The sequence below is a fragment of the Thunnus albacares genome, chromosome 18 (genome assembly GCF_914725855.1).
Source record: "Thunnus albacares chromosome 18, fThuAlb1.1, whole genome shotgun sequence".
Lineage (NCBI taxonomy): Eukaryota > Metazoa > Chordata > Actinopteri > Scombriformes > Scombridae > Thunnus > Thunnus albacares.
In genome coordinates, this window is record NC_058123.1 from 1,547,617 (window position 1) to 1,569,212 (window position 21,596).

At 37.1% G+C, this 21,596-nt stretch overlaps 1 protein-coding gene and 2 long non-coding RNA genes across 8 annotated transcripts in view; 1 reads left to right on the top strand and 2 right to left on the bottom strand.

Annotated features, from left to right (window-relative positions):
* The window catches only part of LOC122968129, a 161,875-nt gene that overhangs the window by 75,545 nt on the left and 64,734 nt on the right, over positions 1-21,596 (bottom strand). Inside the window, exon 1 of one of the 6 annotated variants that reach the window (XM_044333125.1) lies at positions 2,283-2,350. The exons of 4 other annotated variants lie outside the window; for them this stretch is intronic. Coding sequence is in view for 1 of the 2 variants with exons in the window: in XM_044333127.1 (XP_044189062.1) it covers positions 15,979-17,590 (1,612 nt within the window). In the remaining variant the exon portion in view is untranslated. Of the gene's footprint in view, positions 1-2,282; positions 2,351-14,506; positions 17,591-21,596 lie in introns of those variants that run through there. One more of the 6 variants, XM_044333127.1, reaches the window with a different exon arrangement.
* Positions 1-21,596, top strand: part of LOC122968199 — a 200,947-nt gene that overhangs the window by 27,870 nt on the left and 151,481 nt on the right. The gene's annotated exons all lie outside the window — the stretch shown is intronic.
* Positions 19,105-21,397, bottom strand: LOC122968202. The gene is made up of 2 exons (XR_006398777.1): positions 20,540-21,397; positions 19,105-19,203 (listed from the first exon to the last, which is right to left on the bottom strand). It is a non-coding gene; the product is annotated as an uncharacterized LOC122968202 (long non-coding RNA).

The following is a 21,596-nucleotide window of genomic DNA, read 5'->3' on the forward strand; positions in this document are numbered from 1 at the left end:
TACCTGTGGCACAACTAGATACAGGGTGGGGTCACAAAGAATACAATATTGTACATTATAGGTGGGCTTATGGGAGGGTGTGACAATCATGGCCAGTTATACTCACTGCTTTCATCTCATTTAAATACAGAGCTTTCCCCGCCATGACACGCTAACTGTTTGGGAATCCTTTGACAATGTGCAGCATCATTCCAATACAGACTGCAGATGGGAAAGATTCCTGCCTCCTTCAGATGTCTTTACAGGCAATCATTAGGGTAAAGTAAAGGCCATCTGTATATGATACTGGCTGTTGTGGATGACAGATGCTAATAAGTAATAAATAATTGTAATGTATTTATACCATTACCAGAAAAAACTGTCTGGAAAGTTTAAAGACAAGCAAAACATAAAAAAAAGCAGTTTGTGTGATTTCAGAGAGGTTCATATGTGTGAGCCTTCACCAACATGTGTCACAATATGACAGAACATAAGTGCACTGAGCTTTCAATCTGTTCTCAGCAGGCGAGCAGTGGAAGGCGCAAGACGCACTCATTGACACCAGATCACCATGTCACACCCTCAACTGCACTTCTCCTCCCACTGTGGCGCACAGCGAGTCACCAAGATACCAAACCAGCGCAGTCCAGTGTATAACCTCAGTGGGGCCCAGGCAGCATGTGCAGCTCTGCAGCAGTCCTATACTGTGAGTATAAAGTGAGTGTGTTTAAACTGAACACTAAATTAGATTAGAGGCAGCTTAACTTCTCAGCAACTCAGGCAGCTCCATTTACTGAAAATGAGTCCTTGTAAATCAGGAAAAATTCTAATAATTCACTATTTATCAGGTGTTTCACTTCATCACTATTTTCTTTTGGGGGACCAGTATTACATTAAATATGTTTGTTGATTATCTGCATAAAATAAACTCACAAGCAAGAGCCTGTTTCTCCTCAACAAATCTACTGTTTGGATGCAGGAAAGTCTCAGAAAACAAGACTTGTGTGATCACATCATGTCCCAGTGTCATGTTTCTGTCCTGCAGCTTACCGTGTTCTCCTGTTCTGGTGTTTGGCAATTTCTCTACTAGATCATTCCTGTTGATATTCTTTAAGGTTTTCTTCAGCACTTTCACAGACTATTGATTGTAGGTCTCTACTATTTTATCTACAGTGTCTGGCCTGTCTGCTTTCTCCAGGTAACTCTTTGGGATGACTGAGGAGCCTTCCAGGATACCCGACTGCTGTAAGAACCACTAAAAGTTCCTGAATTCATCATCTCCCAACTCTTCCAGTGTCTTCAAAAGCTCCTCTCTATCACCCATCATCCCCCAGACCCTTGTTAGAATGAGAGGAAATGACGTGGATGCAGGCCAATAGAAAAGAAAAGGCCACAAAAAAAATTCAGGCATCTCACAATTTTAGAGCTGTTATTGTGAAACTAATACATTTTGCGCTGTGGACCAACGCAGCTACAACACATTTTGATATGAGACTGGGATAAATACTGCCATCTACTGGGTACCTCTCTGAATACATTTGGCGTGCTGCGAAAAATCTTGGTTATGAAGGGTTTGGAAGCGTAGGCTATATTAATTGGTACTGAATTAGTATTGAATTAGATCATCTTAACTACAGGATCGTGGATACACAATGATTTGATTGATTTATAAAAATAATAACAATAATTTATATAGCACCCTTCAAAACAGAGTTTACAAAGTGCTTTGACAGACAAAGCAATGGCAGTAAAATGAAAAGCAAAGACACGACACAGAAAGCAATAACAGGTCTGACCGGAAAGACGGCAGTAGAAGACAAAGAAAAACAATAGAGAGATGATAAAAAGATTAAAAGTCATGGTCACACGTTTTCATTTCTCATATTTATGCAGCCTTTACTTTTTGTTGGCAAAGAAAGTATTTATCATATGTGTGACTTGTTAGTAACTGGTACAGTCTTAAGGTTTAGTAATTAAATCCTGTAGTCCTAACAACAACTTGTTTTACCAGCACTACCTGTGATGTGACAGTAAAAGTGAACATAATTATTAAGTTATTGAATCAAAATGTGCCCCAACACTTGATTTCATTAAAGATAAACTTTTGGTTTCAGGTCTGTCACACACTAGTACTAAAACTCTTCAGGTGGTTCAAAATGCTGAAGCTAGAAACTGAACCAAACAAGAAAATTTGGCCATATTACATCAATTCTAGCCTCCCTCTATCAGCTCCCTTTCCATGTTAGATCAGACTTTAAGGTGCTTCTGATGACTTATAAAATCCTAAATGGGCCTCATCATACCTGTCTGATCTCCTCAAAGGTTTTGCCTCTGGATCTTCATCCTGCAGGAGATCCAGCCGGAATCTCTTGTCTTTTCTCCTTCTGTGTGAATTATGCCCTTGAGTTTTGCCTCTTGTGTGTATGTGTAGTCTGTCCTTTTTCCAGGTTTTTCATGGTAGAAAGGTCATGTGTCTCAGGTCCCACCAATACTGGGAAATTCCTCGACGTCTTCCTTCTTGGATCCATATTCCTTATACAGTGGTTGAAATCTACCTACCTAATGTTGTCATTCTGTTTCTCCATATCGTTAATGTTTTAAAGGGTTCCCAAGCCAAAAAGATTAGGAACCTCTGCTGTAGAACATTCTGTCTAAAAGCTCTGCTGCAAATGATGCATTCACCTGCTGCTACAGTTCATAAAGTATTTCATAAACCCCGCCTAGATTCCAGTAGGTGCGGTTTATGAAGTAAGAAAGTCAATGCAAGTTGAAAACTATGACCAGTCTGGTTCTGTTTTATCAGATGAATTATTGGGTTGATTCAATTCTTCAAAACATTAAGTTAGACTTACGAAAGTTATTTAGTGTCCGTCACACCTGCAGGATATTTGTGTCTTAGTGAAGTCTGTGTTGAAAAGATAAAAAACATTAATAAGCACAAATTATGCAGTTGATAAGCAGTTCTATTATGTGTCTAAATTGAACACCTTTGTTTTCTGTCTTATCCAGAATCAGACACTGTTCCTGTAACTGAACGTTTTCAGCACTGTTCAAAACTGCTGCAGGAACGTCTTGGGAGAAAAAAAAAGTAATGAAGTGACAAGAACCACTATGTCTCATACCACATGTAGAAATTTAATATTACATTACAAGTTTTTTGGCTAAATATATTTAAAAAAATGTTAAAAAATACATGAGATTTGAATAGATTTCTAATAGATATACATAAGAAGTTAAACATCAGCTCAAGATGAACAACATAAACAACTTAATCTAAATATGCAATAAAAAGAGGAACATTACAGAAAACACTATATAATCTATATTTAATCCATGAGGTGACCAGGAAAGTAAAACTAGTTACCTCCTCTTGGAGGGAGTGATACTTTCTCAATACCAATATATCTTAGAGAGGAAATAGGATAATTAAATTCAACAGAATGTGCTGCTACTGGATCATTCATGTCTTTACATCTAATAGTGCTTCTATGTTCAGCAATATGAGTTTTCAGTGCTCTACTCATCTTTCCAACATATAACTTTCCTGGAATTCTCAGTTAAAGTTTATGTAGCATCGCGAAAAGGTCCAACCTGCCTGTGCTTTAACAGGACAAGCATACTTAACTGTTTTCATTTAAGTTCAGCTTTACTACTGGAGAGAAGTACATATCAATACAATGCAGGTATGTTGTCAATGAGAACATGATATTCAGCTACTAGTTACTTTAATTGGAACTGCCACTGAACAACAGTTATAGAAAATTTTATAACTGTTGTCATAAAATTTTATAGAAAAGTTATAGAAAAACCATCAGACACTGTTGGTATTTTCATGCCGGGCGTACCTGTGGCACAACTAGATACAGGGTGGGGTCACAAAGAATACAATATTGTACATTATAGGTGGGCTTATGGGAGGGTGTGACAATCATGGCCAGTTATACTCACTGCTTTCATCTCATTTAAATACAGAGCTTTCCCCGCCATGACACGCTAACTGTTTGGGAATCCTTTGACAATGTGCAGCATCATTCCAATACAGACTGCAGATGGGAAAGATTCCTGCCTCCTTCAGATGTCTTTACAGGCAATCATTAGGGTAAAGTAAAGGCCATCTGTATATGATACTGGCTGTTGTGGATGACAGATGCTAATAAGTAATAAATAATTGTAATGTATTTATACCATTACCAGAAAAAACTGTCTGGAAAGTTTAAAGACAAGCAAAACATAAAAAAAAGCAGTTTGTGTGATTTCAGAGAGGTTCATATGTGTGAGCCTTCACCAACATGTGTCACAATATGACAGAACATAAGTGCACTGAGCTTTCAATCTGTTCTCAGCAGGCGAGCAGTGGAAGGCGCAAGACGCACTCATTGACACCAGATCACCATGTCACACCCTCAACTGCACTTCTCCTCCCACTGTGGCGCACAGCGAGTCACCAAGATACCAAACCAGCGCAGTCCAGTGTATAACCTCAGTGGGGCCCAGGCAGCATGTGCAGCTCTGCAGCAGTCCTATACTGTGAGTATAAAGTGAGTGTGTTTAAACTGAACACTAAATTAGATTAGAGGCAGCTTAACTTCTCAGCAACTCAGGCAGCTCCATTTACTGAAAATGAGTCCTTGTAAATCAGGAAAAATTCTAATAATTCACTATTTATCAGGTGTTTCACTTCATCACTATTTTCTTTTGGGGGACCAGTATTACATTAAATATGTTTGTTGATTATCTGCATAAAATAAACTCACAAGCAAGAGCCTGTTTCTCCTCAACAAATCTACTGTTTGGATGCAGGAAAGTCTCAGAAAACAAGACTTGTGTGATCACATCATGTCCCAGTGTCATGTTTCTGTCCTGCAGCTTACCGTGTTCTCCTGTTCTGGTGTTTGGCAATTTCTCTACTAGATCATTCCTGTTGATATTCTTTAAGGTTTTCTTCAGCACTTTCACAGACTATTGATTGTAGGTCTCTACTATTTTATCTACAGTGTCTGGCCTGTCTGCTTTCTCCAGGTAACTCTTTGGGATGACTGAGGAGCCTTCCAGGATACCCGACTGCTGTAAGAACCACTAAAAGTTCCTGAATTCATCATCTCCCAACTCTTCCAGTGTCTTCAAAAGCTCCTCTCTATCACCCATCATCCCCCAGACCCTTGTTAGAATGAGAGGAAATGACGTGGATGCAGGCCAATAGAAAAGAAAAGGCCACAAAAAAAATTCAGGCATCTCACAATTTTAGAGCTGTTATTGTGAAACTAATACATTTTGCGCTGTGGACCAACGCAGCTACAACACATTTTGATATGAGACTGGGATAAATACTGCCATCTACTGGGTACCTCTCTGAATACATTTGGCGTGCTGCGAAAAATCTTGGTTATGAAGGGTTTGGAAGCGTAGGCTATATTAATTGGTACTGAATTAGTATTGAATTAGATCATCTTAACTACAGGATCGTGGATACACAATGATTTGATTGATTTATAAAAATAATAACAATAATTTATATAGCACCCTTCAAAACAGAGTTTACAAAGTGCTTTGACAGACAAAGCAATGGCAGTAAAATGAAAAGCAAAGACACGACACAGAAAGCAATAACAGGTCTGACCGGAAAGACGGCAGTAGAAGACAAAGAAAAACAATAGAGAGATGATAAAAAGATTAAAAGACAATATAAAGATGATCGAAAGACAACATTACATGAAAGCAAGTCTGTAGAAATGAAGTGATTTAAAAGAAGTTACTGATTCTGCGAGCCTTATCTCCTCAGGCAGGTCATTCCAAAGTTGAGGGGACCTGATGGCAAAAGCATGGTCACCTTTAGATTTAAGCCTTGACTTTGGGACAGCCAGAAGGGCCGCACCCAAGGATCTAAGGCTGTGAGCTGGCTCAAAGAGGGTCAGCATATCTGTTATGTAGCATGAAGCCAGACCCAAATGTGCTTTAAAAGTGATCAATAAAATCTTAAAATCAATTCTTAAACAAACAGGGAGCCAATGGAGAGAACCCATAATCGGGGTGATGTAATGTTGTCTGTTAAAACCAGTAAGAAGCCGAGCTGCTGCATTCTGAATTAGTTGGAGGCAAGAGAGGGATTTTTGTGTTATGCCAGAAAGAAGGGAGTTACAGTAATCCAGTCTGGAGAAAATTAAAGCATGGATGATTTTTTCAAGGTCAGAGTGGGAGAGCATTGGCTTAATTCTGGAAATGGTTCTTATTTGGAGGAAGCAGGACTGGACAACTTTTTTAATGTGTGATTTGAAACTTAAGTCAGAATCAATCAGTACTCCTAGATTTCTGGCAGTGGGCGACATGTTGGCGGATAGGGGACCAAGACTGATGGGGTTTTTCAGATCAGGGGGACTGAACAGTATGATTTCTGCTTTTGAGTTGTTGAGTTGAAGGAAATTTTGTGCCATCCAACAGTTTACATCGCTGAGACAATCTACTGCAGCAGCCAGGCTTCTTGGGTCACCAGGTCTCAGGGGAAGGTATATCTGTGTGTCGTCTGCATGGCAATGAAAAGAAACATTGTGTCATTGAATGATTTGGCCAAATGGAAGCATGTAGATGGAAAATAAAATTGGACCTTGCGGTACACCACTGGTAATGTGGGCTGTGGAAGAAGTGAAGTTACCGATGGTGACTGAGAAGGTTCTTTCTAAAAAGACGGGTCTTAAGACGGTCAACGGTAAAATAGTGTGGTCTACTGTGTCAAAAGCTGCACTTAGATCTAAAAGAATTAAAATTGCGCTCTCCCCCTGTCAACTGCTAAAAGGAGGTCATTAGTTACCTTGAGGAGGGCAGTTTCTGTGCTATGTAAAGCTCTAAAACCTGACTGAAATGTTTCAAAGATGTTGTTTTGACACATAAAAGCTAAAAGTTGGGTTGAAACAACTTTTTCTAAAACTTTGCTTAAAAAGGGAAGTTTAGAAATTGGTCTGAAAATATTAAAAACAGAGGGATCAAGGTTAGGTTTCTTTAAAAGAGGTTGCACCACAGCAGGTTTAATAATAGAAGGAAAAAGTCAATTTTCTAGGGAACTGTTGATAATCAATAAAATACTGGGGCCAACTATGGACAAGGTCCAATGAAAAAAAATTCCACAAGGTTGCAATGCTGTGTCACATTGCCTCTGGGTCAATGAGGTATTTATTATAATCATTTTTAAACAGTTTGTACTTGTTTTCTATACAGTTTTTACCTGTACCACACATTGAGAAAAAAAAATAGACCAGCCCCACAAAAATAGAGCATGCATGCGTGCAGTTTTGGTGGTCAGTGCAGCAGCTTCAATTGATTATAATAGACAAGCTCTGCTGCGACCATCCTGTGACAGACATATTGCTGTATCTTGGCCGTGAGAGTACACAGCTCTTTTATTTAAAAGTTAACTACAAACAGGTTACAGTCTTCTGCACATTTTAAGATAATTAAATTAAAGTGTGATTTATTGACCACCACCACTGGACTGAAATGTCCTAGTAGTTTTGTAGAAACAGAGTTGTTCTACATGTTCTAGAGTGAGGAGGGGAAAGTTTACTGTGCTTTCACTAATGTTATACTTAGCAGTGGAGAACACTCTGCTGCAGGGTTGCTCTCAGGGAAACCAACATTACCCTCATTATCCTGTACAGCCTTATCTATACCAACTTATCTTCTTTGTCGATCGGAGTTGGCTGAAGTTTTGTGGTGCTGTGAGTGTTGGGTAGCTGGCTCACTTTCTGGCTCTCCACTTCGCTAATGTTAGTGTCTGGGTAAAGTCATGGTCACACGTTTTCATTTCTCATATTTATGCAGCCTTTACTTTTTGTTGGCAAAGAAAGTATTTATCATATGTGTGACTTGTTAGTAACTGGTACAGTCTTAAGGTTTAGTAATTAAATCCTGTAGTCCTAACAACAACTTGTTTTACCAGCACTACCTGTGATGTGACAGTAAAAGTGAACATAATTATTAAGTTATTGAATCAAAATGTGCCCCAACACTTGATTTCATTAAAGATAAACTTTTGGTTTCAGGTCTGTCACACACTAGTACTAAAACTCTTCAGGTGGTTCAAAATGCTGAAGCTAGAAACTGAACCAAACAAGAAAATTTGGCCATATTACATCAATTCTAGCCTCCCTCTATCAGCTCCCTTTCCATGTTAGATCAGACTTTAAGGTGCTTCTGATGACTTATAAAATCCTAAATGGGCCTCATCATACCTGTCTGATCTCCTCAAAGGTTTTGCCTCTGGATCTTCATCCTGCAGGAGATCCAGCCGGAATCTCTTGTCTTTTCTCCTTCTGTGTGAATTATGCCCTTGAGTTTTGCCTCTTGTGTGTATGTGTAGTCTGTCCTTTTTCCAGGTTTTTCATGGTAGAAAGGTCATGTGTCTCAGGTCCCACCAATACTGGGAAATTCCTCGACGTCTTCCTTCTTGGATCCATATTCCTTATACAGTGGTTGAAATCTACCTACCTAATGTTGTCATTCTGTTTCTCCATATCGTTAATGTTTTAAAGGGTTCCCAAGCCAAAAAGATTAGGAACCTCTGCTGTAGAACATTCTGTCTAAAAGCTCTGCTGCAAATGATGCATTCACCTGCTGCTACAGTTCATAAAGTATTTCATAAACCCCGCCTAGATTCCAGTAGGTGCGGTTTATGAAGTAAGAAAGTCAATGCAAGTTGAAAACTATGACCAGTCTGGTTCTGTTTTATCAGATGAATTATTGGGTTGATTCAATTCTTCAAAACATTAAGTTAGACTTACGAAAGTTATTTAGTGTCCGTCACACCTGCAGGATATTTGTGTCTTAGTGAAGTCTGTGTTGAAAAGATAAAAAACATTAATAAGCACAAATTATGCAGTTGATAAGCAGTTCTATTATGTGTCTAAATTGAACACCTTTGTTTTCTGTCTTATCCAGAATCAGACACTGTTCCTGTAACTGAACGTTTTCAGCACTGTTCAAAACTGCTGCAGGAACGTCTTGGGAGAAAAAAAAAGTAATGAAGTGACAAGAACCACTATGTCTCATACCACATGTAGAAATTTAATATTACATTACAAGTTTTTTGGCTAAATATATTTAAAAAAATGTTAAAAAATACATGAGATTTGAATAGATTTCTAATAGATATACATAAGAAGTTAAACATCAGCTCAAGATGAACAACATAAACAACTTAATCTAAATATGCAATAAAAAGAGGAACATTACAGAAAACACTATATAATCTATATTTAATCCATGAGGTGACCAGGAAAGTAAAACTAGTTACCTCCTCTTGGAGGGAGTGATACTTTCTCAATACCAATATATCTTAGAGAGGAAATAGGATAATTAAATTCAACAGAATGTGCTGCTACTGGATCATTCATGTCTTTACATCTAATAGTGCTTCTATGTTCAGCAATATGAGTTTTCAGTGCTCTACTCATCTTTCCAACATATAACTTTCCACAAGGGAAAGTGATGAGATAAATCAGGGGTTCTCAACCTTTTGTAACTTAAGGCCCACTTCTGATTATTAAAAAAATTCTGAGGACAACCTTCCCAAATAAATGAAAAAAAAAACTGGGCTGTAAATATGTGCTATGCCACTGCCAGCTGTAATGACCAAAATAAATACTCTGCTCACCCCCAGTGAGACACTTGGGCTTCTTAGAAATAATGAGATCAAGTTGTGGTGGGATGAGTGAGAGGCTGACCTGCAGAGTAGCATCCAAGTTGCTTTCACTTTGTTCCTTGCCCTTTATTTTGTGACAGTCACAATGGAAAACCCCTGACTCACATAAATAGGCAACAGAAATTTGATTGCCCATTTTGACAGAGAGGGGTACTGACTTGTAGCCAGTATACCTAAGATGTGTTGTAATGATGATGGTGTAATGATATTAAATACGTGATTGGTCATTAAAATTATGCATTTTAATTTGATCTTTTATATTTATGTGAATTATTGAGCACATTTAGATATAAAAATAACTAGCTTTGTAAACTTTGTAAATTAGCAGAAAAAATCATTTTAACAATTTGGCAGTAGCACTACCTCTGCAGCCCACTAGATGGCTCTCTGAGGCCCATCTGTGGGCCGCGGCCCATGGGTTGAGAATGGCTGAGCTAAATGATCAACTTAGTGTGACATGAAATAACTCAGTTATAGGGATCTCTTTACCTGTGTGATGTTTAAAGCTGTTACATCAGTAAGTATAGTTACACTGACTACAGCAACCATACAGTAGGTATTAAAGTAGCTCAGGCTGGTACTGATTGAAGAGGAGGTAAATATGAATGTACCAGGAGGTTTCTAAGGTTTTTAGCTCTTTTATAAACCGTGAGACGTTGTTCTTTGAGTGCACCATTTAGTTGACAATCAGATTCAAGTATATGCCAATGTTTTGTTATTATTCCCTTCATCTGTTCTGCACTCATAGAATACTCTGTTGTAAACATTATTCATTCATCTGATTTCACTGTAGGTTTATTTTTTTAAGAGATCAGACCTTGATCTGTCTTTTATTTTAGTGGCAGCATCATGTCAGACAGATTTCTTGTATCCTCTTGTTGAAAATTGTTTTTTCATTTCACTCATGTTCCTGTCAAAATCATCAGTTTTTTGGGCAAATTCATTTTAATCTGCAAAACTGACTAAAGGGGAGACTATTTTTTAACGGTAAGGGATGATCAGAGTCTACCCTTAGTTAAGTATTTATAGCAGTAGGTTTTTGAACAGATCTGTATACAAGTGATTATTCTCTCTAATTATCCATCTAGAATCCAAATCTAGAAAACTGATGCGTTTGTGATCATAATTCATAGTAAATGACAGAAATTCATAATAATATATTCTCCTTGAAGACATGATTAACGTCAACGTTATTGTGACTGTTCACAAGACTTTGTTCTTTCACAAGGGGTGGACAAAATACTGTGAACACTTAATGTAAAAGCACTTAAACTTTAAGGAGACACTGACAGCTTAATGGGAAGTCTGAACATTTCTCTTAAGGAGGAAACTTTTACTGCTGCCTCGCCTGCAGAGTTTGATCCTCGGAGACCAGAGACAGATCACATCATATTACTGCAGAGCCTTTAAAGTCCCAAAAGGTCAAAACAACTTAGTATAATGTGCGCACAATGTAATTGTAATGTAACTCATTATTAATGACTGATAATATTTTATAACTGCAGGCCTGATGATTTCTCAGTGACTGTGACTATTAAGCAATTATTTACTATTTACACTCAATAACTTATTTCTTCTATTTATTCATGTTCTAAGTCATCAGGTCTATAGTTATATCTAAAAAGTAATTAATGAAAATCATTAATGTCTGCAGTTATAAATGATTACAAATTGTTGATAAATGAATGTTTTCTGTCTGTTCAAGAGCTGCAAGAATTTCATTGTGTGACATTCTGAGGTGAAAATCAAACTTGATTAGCTGAGTTTTCTGCTTTTTATGGAGGCTGCATGTTAGAGACAAATATGAATTTATAGTAAAATATATTGTTTGCAAAAAAATAAAAAAGTTTTGTGAGTTTAGCAGCTCTGTATATTATACTTCTGTGTGATTAAATATGATTTTAAAATGTGGAACTTTGGAATTCATTATTAGTCTACTTAGTTGTGTCTCAGGTACCATTAATAGTTGAGTACTAATTAAGTTCAAACAGAGTTACTGTTTGACTGCTGTACAGTTTAAAGTGCAGACAGAAACTGGAAACGGTTCATTCTTAATGTGTTTGTCAGACTTCTTCCAACAGTTCAGTCCCGTCAGCTTCTCTTCAGTCCATCAGTCTCTCATCAGTTGTGCAGTGCTGCTCATCTAGTGGTCACTACAGAAACCTACAACAGTTATCTGACAGTTCAACACACACTGAACACTTCAGGATACTTTGATTAAATGATGAGTTATGATGTTGGCAGTTTGGACACTTGATCAGATTGTATGAAAACGGTTCAACAGAAGATCCAGTGAAGACTCTCTGAGCAAACTGGGAGGATTTAATGATTTATTGACTTAATTTCATCCAGTGAATCAGTCAGAATGTGATTTAATATGGAGCAACAGAGACGAGTCAGTTAATGTAAGAACAATAAGGTTTCTAAATAAAATAAAATACACAGTAAATGGAGTCCTCCAATTGGCCCAAATCATCTATAATGTTTTTAACTCATCATTCCAAACTGTACAACACAAACTCACATGAAGATACTTTAAACTGGAAAAACTAATCAAATATACTTTATACTAACCTGCTTTGACTGTTAACCAGTTCACAACAAGCACTGATTGTAAAACACATAAACAAAAGAAAACAAATGTGAAAAGTGACATTTTTATGATGAACAGTGTTTTGTTGTATCTTCAGTGCAGATCCATTTAGATATTGATAACATAATGTTTAAAAAGTCACTATTTTATTTTCCACACAAACTTTAAATTTTATCCAGAAAAAAAAAAAAAAAATCCAAAAACACAAAACCATAAAAATGACAATAAAAACAGGAAAAGAACATTTATCAGTAATGACAGCAAATACCTTAGATTTTTGTCACATATGTATATGTTTTATACTTTGTACTCTAGTGATCAGACATGGAACTTTCTTTAAAAAGGAAAGAATTAATTATTTTCTGATGTAGTTTTTACATGAACATTGTAGTTAAAAGGATTATAATGAAATAACTTTTATGATGTTTACACATTTATATGAACAGCGTAGAGCTTGTTGTCTACACAGCTGTCTGATGTTGTTCATCTATATCACTTTATTTTTTAGCTGATTTACCAGCCGTTAGTTTACTAAACAAGTACCGCGGTGTATCTGTCATAGTTCCTCCATCCACTCGACTTTTAATCTCCTTCAGCTTCTGGACCTTCTCTGTGTCTCCTCTCTCCTTCATTTTCTCAATCAGGAAGTCCAAGTGGACATAAGTAGACAGTGAATTAACATGCAGGGCGATCTGCTCCAGTCTGTTTGAAGATTTTCCAAAATGCTCATCTTCTGCTCAGTTTCTGTTTTATTTTCTTTATACATCTTTTTCACAACTTCAGAGCTCATTTTAAATGTGGTCATGAACTCTTCCTTCGTCTCTTGTTCGTGTTTCTTCAGAGCCTCCTGAATCTGTTGGATCTCTTTCTGTTTTAGTTTGATTAGATTGATTTGGTCTTGCAGGTTTTGGATGCAGGCTGTCAGTCTGATGTGTTTGTTCAGAACTTGTTTTTCAGTGTTTGAGGTGCAGATTTTTCTAGAAAGACTCTAAACTGCTTCATTCCTTTCATTGTTATTTTATCAGCGTGTTTCAGGTCCTCTATGTCACCTGTCCAATCATCAGTCTGAGTGTTATCAAACAGGAAGTGAACGGGCTGATTCTTCTCATTTTTGGCACATTATTATCTACATAAAGCGGGGACCAAAAGAATCTTCCTGGGGACAAAGTTACAGCTTATATGTAATTCCTGATGTATTTATTTGTGCATTTACTCTTGGTAATGTCAGCTTCTCCAAGGAATATACCTCTATTGAATGGATTAATCATTGAAACCTTGATTATTGAACCTCTGAGAAGCTGCAGCACAGCCCTCAGCAAAGCATCAAAAACCACTGCATAACTGGTGACCTGAACTCAGAGAGGAATTCATTATTGTTAGTAACTTCCCATCAGCATTAACAAGATGTTTAATCAATAAATACCATTGTCAACCCATTAGTGACTTATTTTATATTGAATATTCTTGTTATTCCAAATATAGTAATTAATTGGTGGAAAATAATGTTTGTAAATCAGTTTCCAGGCCAGCAGAGTTTGTTCATGAATATTTGCTAACTTAACAGGTAACTTATCAATTCTTTAATCACATTTAAGCAGAAAATATAAGTCCATCCATTAAACTAAATATTTATATGGGGAGGGTATTCCAGATGTTGTTGTCTTCTATAATCAAATTAGTTTATCATTTCACTTTGAGAGTATTATTTAATATTTTAAAACTTAGTAAGTCCAGACCACCATTTCTTTTTATGTTGCATAAGATATTTTTTCTTAAATAATGACACTTGTTCTTCCAAATTAAATAAAATAAAATCTTATCTATTCTATTGTATATTTCGGGAGGTATTCCAATGATAAAAACATAGACAGATCTGATTATTCCCTCAGCTTTAGACAGTAAAACTCTTGCCAGTTGGATTTGTGTTTTATTTGATCCCAACTTGCTCTGACATCATGCAGACGTGGGTAACAACAACCTGACGAGATCCAAGTCAGCTGCAGTTGTTGCAGCTGCAGTTGTTCTCCACTGACTGCAAGGATCAGGGCATGATGGGAGACGCCTGGATGTCACCTGGTCAAAGAGCTGATTGGTTCAGGAGTTTGATCAACAACATGATGTTTTATCTTCATTTTGGATTTCAGTTGTCTGATCTTCTACTAAGAATTCAGATGTGTTGATGACAACTTTTATCATCCAAAGAGACAGAAAACATTCAATAACCAAATATTACAACAGACACAATGTGAACATTTTATCATTATTTAATTATTGATGTGAAGCCCCAGCAGTCTGAATATTTGACAGATAAATGATATAATGTCTATTTCTGCTTACAATTTGAGTTGGTTTGATTTGTGTTTCACTTTGTTTATTTGTGCATCATAAAATAGTGTTTTTATACAATATTTAAACATTTGATATGTACACAGAGACATTCACATGTAGGTAACAAACACACTTTTACTTGCATAAACTCAACTATTCATTCATTTAAAGTAAATAAACATCCCTGCAGGAGAGATAAGAAGATAAAAGCTGATACAAAGATCTCTCCCAAAAACTAAATTACATAGAAAAAAATAATAATTTCATTTTATTAGAATTTCTTTCTTTCATCAATGAGATGTGAATGAGTTTGATTAGTGTGACATCAGCTGATTACAGTCGGCATGTTGACCAGCAGGTAGTGATCCGCTTGCTGCAACAGTTACATTTCTATGTAAAATAATTTAATAGTCTAATATTGGAGATTACAGAATAAATGTTGTTCTGATTATTGATTATAGATCATTTTAACAGGTTATATTCTATCATACAGATCAGCATTAAAACAATGTTAGTGATTGATCAGCTGAGCTTGAGTAGATTGATCTGATAACATTTTATTAAATCAGGATCAGATCTAACAGGATGTAAATATTTCTGTGACTTCCTGTAGATTCTTTGAAAGCTGCTGGAAACTGTCTGACTTGACTGCAGCTTTTTGTCACTTCCTGCTGATGCTGCTGCCTGATCCCTCCACTTTACAAGAAAGGAGCAGTTCATCTGAAACAAGCCTACTGATCAGCTTTCCAATAAGGAGGCATGTCGGTCGGTAAAAGACGTGAAGGCTCTTGTGTATCTTCACTCATGGCTCCTCAGAGCAGGAATAAGAGCTTTGGGACGACCTGCAAGATGGCGGAGCAGAACGACTTCCAGTTCAAGTGAGGATCGAGGAACCTCAGGTTTCTGTAATCCTCTACTGTGATACAGAAACCAGGTTTCTGGTTTACATGACAGGACAGAAATCAGCTGAGTGCAGAGAGTCGACTGTAAACTGGTTACTGAAGTGCAGCTGAACACACTGATGAAGAGTTTTGATCTGATGAAGCTGAGAGCAGAAAAGAGGCTGAACTATGAGAGTGATTGATGTGAGAATCCATAACAAGAAAACCAACAGCTGCTGTCACTATAAGATAAACTCTGGCTTTACTTTCACTGAAGTGGATCAACAAACGATAATTAAACATTAAACTAAATGAACAGTTATATATCACAGAGGAGGCGGTTTCCCAGAATCACACAATTTAAAATTTAAAAGATGATTAAAAAAAAAAAAATTACATTATCAACATGACACTTAATAAGATTAAAATGAAATAATGTTTGTGATGTTTAAACATTTATATGAACAATGTAGAGCTTGTTGTCTACACAGCTGTCTGATGTTGTTCATCTACATCACTGCATCTTTAACTTCTGTTAGTTTATTAAACATGTACTGCAGCCCTGCTTTGTTTTTTTTATCCATTCGTTTTTTCATCTCCTCCAGCTTCTTGACCTTCTCTGTGTCTCTGATCTCCTTCATCTTCTCAATCAGGAAGCCAAAGTGGACATGAGTAGACAGTGAATTAACATTCAGAGCGATCCGCTCCAGTATGAGAACATGATGGTAGACCTCATCCAGCAGCTGAGTCTTCTCTGATTCCATTTTTTTCATCTCTGATTGAAGATTTTCCAGAAGGCTCTTCTTCTGCTCACGATCTACCTTATTCTTTTCATATTTCTGTTTCACATCTTCAAGGGTCTTCTTAACTTTCCTGGTCTTGTTCACATATCTCCAGTTTTCTTTCACATGATCTGATACAGGACACTTCCCTTTACAAACAGTACAGTAACCATCTTTCATGACCTCACAGTGTTTTGGATACCAGGCCTTTGAGCATCCACGATAGTGACAGTTCTCTTTACAGATGTTACAGGTGACAGCTCCTTCATAAAAAAACAACCACCACATCCCTCCATCAATCTTTTCTTTCTCTTTGTAGACCTCATCAACTTCTACAGTGAACTCTTCATTCTTCTTCATCTCTTGTTCATGTTCCTTCAGAGCTTCTTCAGTCTGTTGGATCTCGTTCTGTTTTAGTTCAATCAGCTTGATTCTGTGTTGCAGGTTTTGGATGCAGACTGTTATTCTGATGCGTGAGTTCAACACTTTAACAGTCATCTTTAGCTTTTGAGGTTTAGATTTTTCCAGGAAGTCTGTGAATTCTTCCATTCCAGTCTTTGTTACCCTCCATGCATTCTCGAAAGCAAGCTCTGTTTTCTTTGTTCTCTGTGTGGTCTGAGGGTTATTGAACAGGAAGTGAACGGGCTGATTCTCCTCATTTTTGGCACATTTAATGTTTGCAGCTTTAAGAGCTTTCAGAACATTTTCAGGTGTTATTCCATCTGAGTGTGTGATGAGAGCGACAACGTTCTCCTCCAGGTCTTTTCCAAACAGAGACGTCACTGAATCAAAGATGTACTTCAGTCGGTCACTCACTCGATTCTCAGTCGCCTTCAGCACCAGACCCACTGCATCAATTTCATGCACTCCATTGTCTGAACGGAACAAGTCCAATAATCTTTGACTGATGTTGACATCACATTCAATCCCTCTGGTGTTTTCGTATCCAGGAGTATCGATGATGGTCAGAGAGAAGGGCAGAGTTTTATCTTCAAAACCAAAGATCTGGTACACGATCACATCTGATGTCTGAGTCTCTGACTGACTTCTCTTCTTCTCTTCTTCTTTTACGATCTCAAACCAGATGTTTTCCTCAAACTTCACTCCCACGGTGTAGTTGACCAGAGCGTTGATCAGAATAGATTTTCCTGTTCCTGTTTCACCTACAAGTAAGATGGTTTTGTTTTTCTTGTTCAGGTTTTTCTCACCAACGGTTTTTCTTGTCAGTTTTCTAGACTTCTCTTCCTTTGTTCTCAGCTGGTAGACATCAGGAGATCCTGAAGAGATCTGACGACTTTTGGAGATGATGTCCTTATACTTTGCTGATGTGTTATCAATCCTGTAGAAAAAGCAGAGATTCAATCAACATGTTCTTTTCTCATCAAACTGACAAATTAAATACATTTCTATTCATATACATGCCTACAGTAGTGGCTGGTTTAATAAATGAATAATAGTACAGTGGAGTATAAATACTGCAGCTGTGACATCTGTGATTGTAGAATATGAATAAAATAAAGTCAAACCAAACATCCACATTTGGGGATTTTAGTCTAAATGTGAGCTCTGGTTTTGACTGTGAGGACAGAGACTCAGATTACAGTCAATTAACAGGATCTTCTTTTTCTGTGTAACATACCACTGCCTTTAGTTAGAACATTTAAAATACATATTCAAACCTCCAAACACCAAGTTCTCAGTTTTTTTTCATGACTTCACATTTTTGAAATATGAAGTAATTTGTCAAGAAAAATTAAAATCTTTGCCTATTGTGCCAAAACATTTTCACAACATTGTATACTTGATAAACAGAATTATTACTGATGCTTTTAGCTTTGTCAATCCCATCCTGCATACACAATTATAACCAGAATACAGCAATTATTATTATTTTTTTATTTTGTTTTTTTTAATTTAAAACTAATAATAATGTTGTATTCTTGTTATGTTTGTGTATGTGTTACATGGGAATAACAAACCTAAAGTCATCAGTAATAACTGTGTTTAAAGGTCGTCTTGTCTGTGTATCAGAGCAGCTGTTTCATTTTGTCTGTATTGTTCCCAACAGTACAGATAAGCAGACCGATAGCTTCCAGTAACGTCAGCAGAGCAAAAAGTCAAATTTTCATTCAAATGTTGTACAAATTTTCACCAAATATCCAGAAAAAGGTCAATAGAAAATGTCGTGAATGTTTGTTTCCATCCACTGCTGCTGTGTGAATATTAGGAGATAAACAGCTGGTGGTGCTAACCTTCAATCTTAATATAACTTGATTCAGTTTATCATTTAGCCTTCTATTTCATTACAGGAGATTGATATTGTATCATCACTGTCTAGGTTTGACCTACTTTTCTGTGATCTAATGAGATTAACTGATTAAGTAAAGAGGAAGAAGAGCTGAATGCAAACAGGACAAAACTCAATAAACAGGCTTAACTCAACAACTACAAGTCATAATGCAGAAGTTTTGGCAGAAGGTTTTGTAAATGTTAATATGTAAAATATATAGTGGAAAAGTAAATCACACCAAAGGTTGTAGTGAGGTGCTGATAACTGGAAGCAAAAGCTGGAAAAAGATGTTGCACACTCTGGCTCCATATGTATTTCTCTTTAATTGATTAATTAAAGAGGCAGAAGAGCTGAGGACAAAGCTGCACAGCTTCTCTCTGAGATGTTACACACTCTCAACCTGGAGAAGAAGTGATGACAAGATATGGTAACTTTGTTTTCTTCATAATATAAGTTTAAATCCACTTACTGAGCTTTATATGAAGCTTCAACCTCTGGCAGCAGCCTCAGAAGAGCCTCATCTGAAGCAGAGTATTTCAGGTCAATCACATCCGGATGTTTTCCTGATGACAGTAAGATGGAGACCAGAGCTGAACACTGAGCAGGAGACCGTTCAGCTGTAGAGAGACTTCCTGATCTCAGGTACTGTTGGATCTCGTCCACTAGAGAAAAATCATTCAGTTCATTCAGACAGTGGAACAGATTGATGCTTCTGTCTTTAGACTGATTCTCCCTGATCTTCTTCTTCACATAGTTTACTATCAGCTGATTGGTCTGTGAGCTACTTCCTGTCTGTCAGAGATCAAGATTAGATTGGAGCCTTGTTTAGTAGGATGTGATGGTATGTAGAAGCTTTGGTTCATCTGTGTAGAATAATATAAATTAACCAGAACAAAGCTTTAAGCCTTTCTACTGAGTAACCTTGAATAGATTACTTTAAATAAATAAATAACTGGATTAAACTCGTGTTCTCTCCAGCTAATGTTCCCTTTAAACAGGTTGACAGGCCTTTATCTCTGTAGACATCAGCTCTTTCAGACAATCTACAACATTCCTGGGATTATCAGTTCTTCAAAAGGTTATGTAGCGATGGACAACCATCTGATCTGGTGTGTTTAATTGTGCCTTGACAATGTGCAACATCATCCCTATAGAGTCTGCAGATGGAACAGATTCCTGCTGCCTTCAGATGTCTTTACAGACAATCACCAGGGTAAAGTAAAGGCTGTCAGTACAGGATGCAGCTGGTGTGGATGAGAGATGCTGGTAAGAATCAATCATTAATCTGTATTCAGACTCACCGGAATGTATCCAGAACACAAGTTTATAGACGAGCAAAACATGAAAAAAGCAGTTTGTGTGATTTCAGAGAGGTTTATACATATGAGCCTTCACTAAAATGTGTTAAAATATAACATGAGACGCACTCATTGTCAGCACCAAGATTGCAGTTTGCTGCTGGATTGAGATCACCACACCCTCAACTGCACCTCTCCTCCCACTGTGGTGCAGATACCAAACCAGTGCAGTCCAGTATGAAACCTCAGTGGGGGCCAGACAGCATGTGCAGCTCTGCAGCACTTCTATATTGTGAGATATTATTTAAACTGAACACTAAATTAGATTAGAGGCAGTTTAACTTCTCAGCAGCTCAGGCAGCTCCATTTCCTGAAAATTAGTCCTTTAACTGAGGAAAAATTCCAGTAATTCACTACTTTTCAGGTGTTTCAGTTCATCACTATTTTCTTTTGGGGGACCAGTATTACATTTTAAACATGTTTGCTGATTATCTGCATAACATAAAGTCACACACAGCAGCCTGTTACTCCTTAACAAATCTACTGTGTGGATGCAGGAAAGTCTCAGAACAAAATACAAATAAAATGATTCAGCTTTAACTCCACATTTATTTTTAGTATATACTGCTTTATTATAATAAATGTTTTTCAAGACTTGTGTGATCACAACATGTCCCAGTTTCATGTTTCTGCAGCTTACCGTGAGCTGACAGTTTCTCCACTAGATCATTCCTGTTGATCTTCTCTAAGATCTTCTTCACCACTTCCACAGCCTGATGGTTGTAGGTCTGTACTATTTTGTCTACAGTGTCCCGCCTTTCTGCTTTCTCCAGATGACAGATTGGGATGACTGAGGAGCCTTCCAGGATGTCCGGCTGCTGTAGGAACCACTTAAAGTCCTTGAATTCATCTTTTGCAACTGTTTCAGTGTCGTCAAAAGCTCCCCTCTAACAGCCATCGTCCTCCAGACCCCTGTTAGAATGAGAGGAAATGTTTAACTTGTGAATCTTTGAGTCTCTTTAGTGTCACAATTACATCCAGAATGGAATCTCATTCACAATCAAGGCTCAATTCAATACATAAAAAGGGACACTATATTCAGGCTCTTAGTGTGCTCTGTCTATGTCTATATATGTCTATATCTTCAATTTGATCCACTTTTTCATCTAATTTATAACTTATATTAAAGATATCATTAAAAGATCAATATAATTGATTTCAAGGTCTTTTAATTACTTACAAGACACTAAATGGTCTGACTTTTCATTACATCTCAGGCCTTCTATCCCTGTACGACCCTGCTCACACTTTGAGGTCCTCTGGTCTTCTATCTGTTCCAGACTCTCGGCTGAAGACTGAGCAGGACCAGAGCTTTGAAAAACATCCTGCCTGAGTAAATAAGGAGGCTGAGTCAGTGGCTTCTTTTAAATCTGTGCTCAAATGTACTTTTATCACAACGTCTTCCCTGATTTTACTTGATTCTAGTTTTATTCTGTTTTATGGGTTTTACTATTTTTAAGTATTGTTGGGCTGGTTTTTATTCTGTTGTTTGTTTAGCACCTTTATTTTTTTATTGCATGTTATTATTATTGTGTGTTTTTATTATTTTATATGTGAAGCACTTTGTAACTTTGTTTAGATAAGTGCCATATAAATAAAGATATTGCTATTGTTATTATATAGGACTTTGAATTGCCTCTGTGTTTTAACAGTGCTATATGAATAAAGTTGTTTCACTTGTCTTCTCTTAAGTCCAC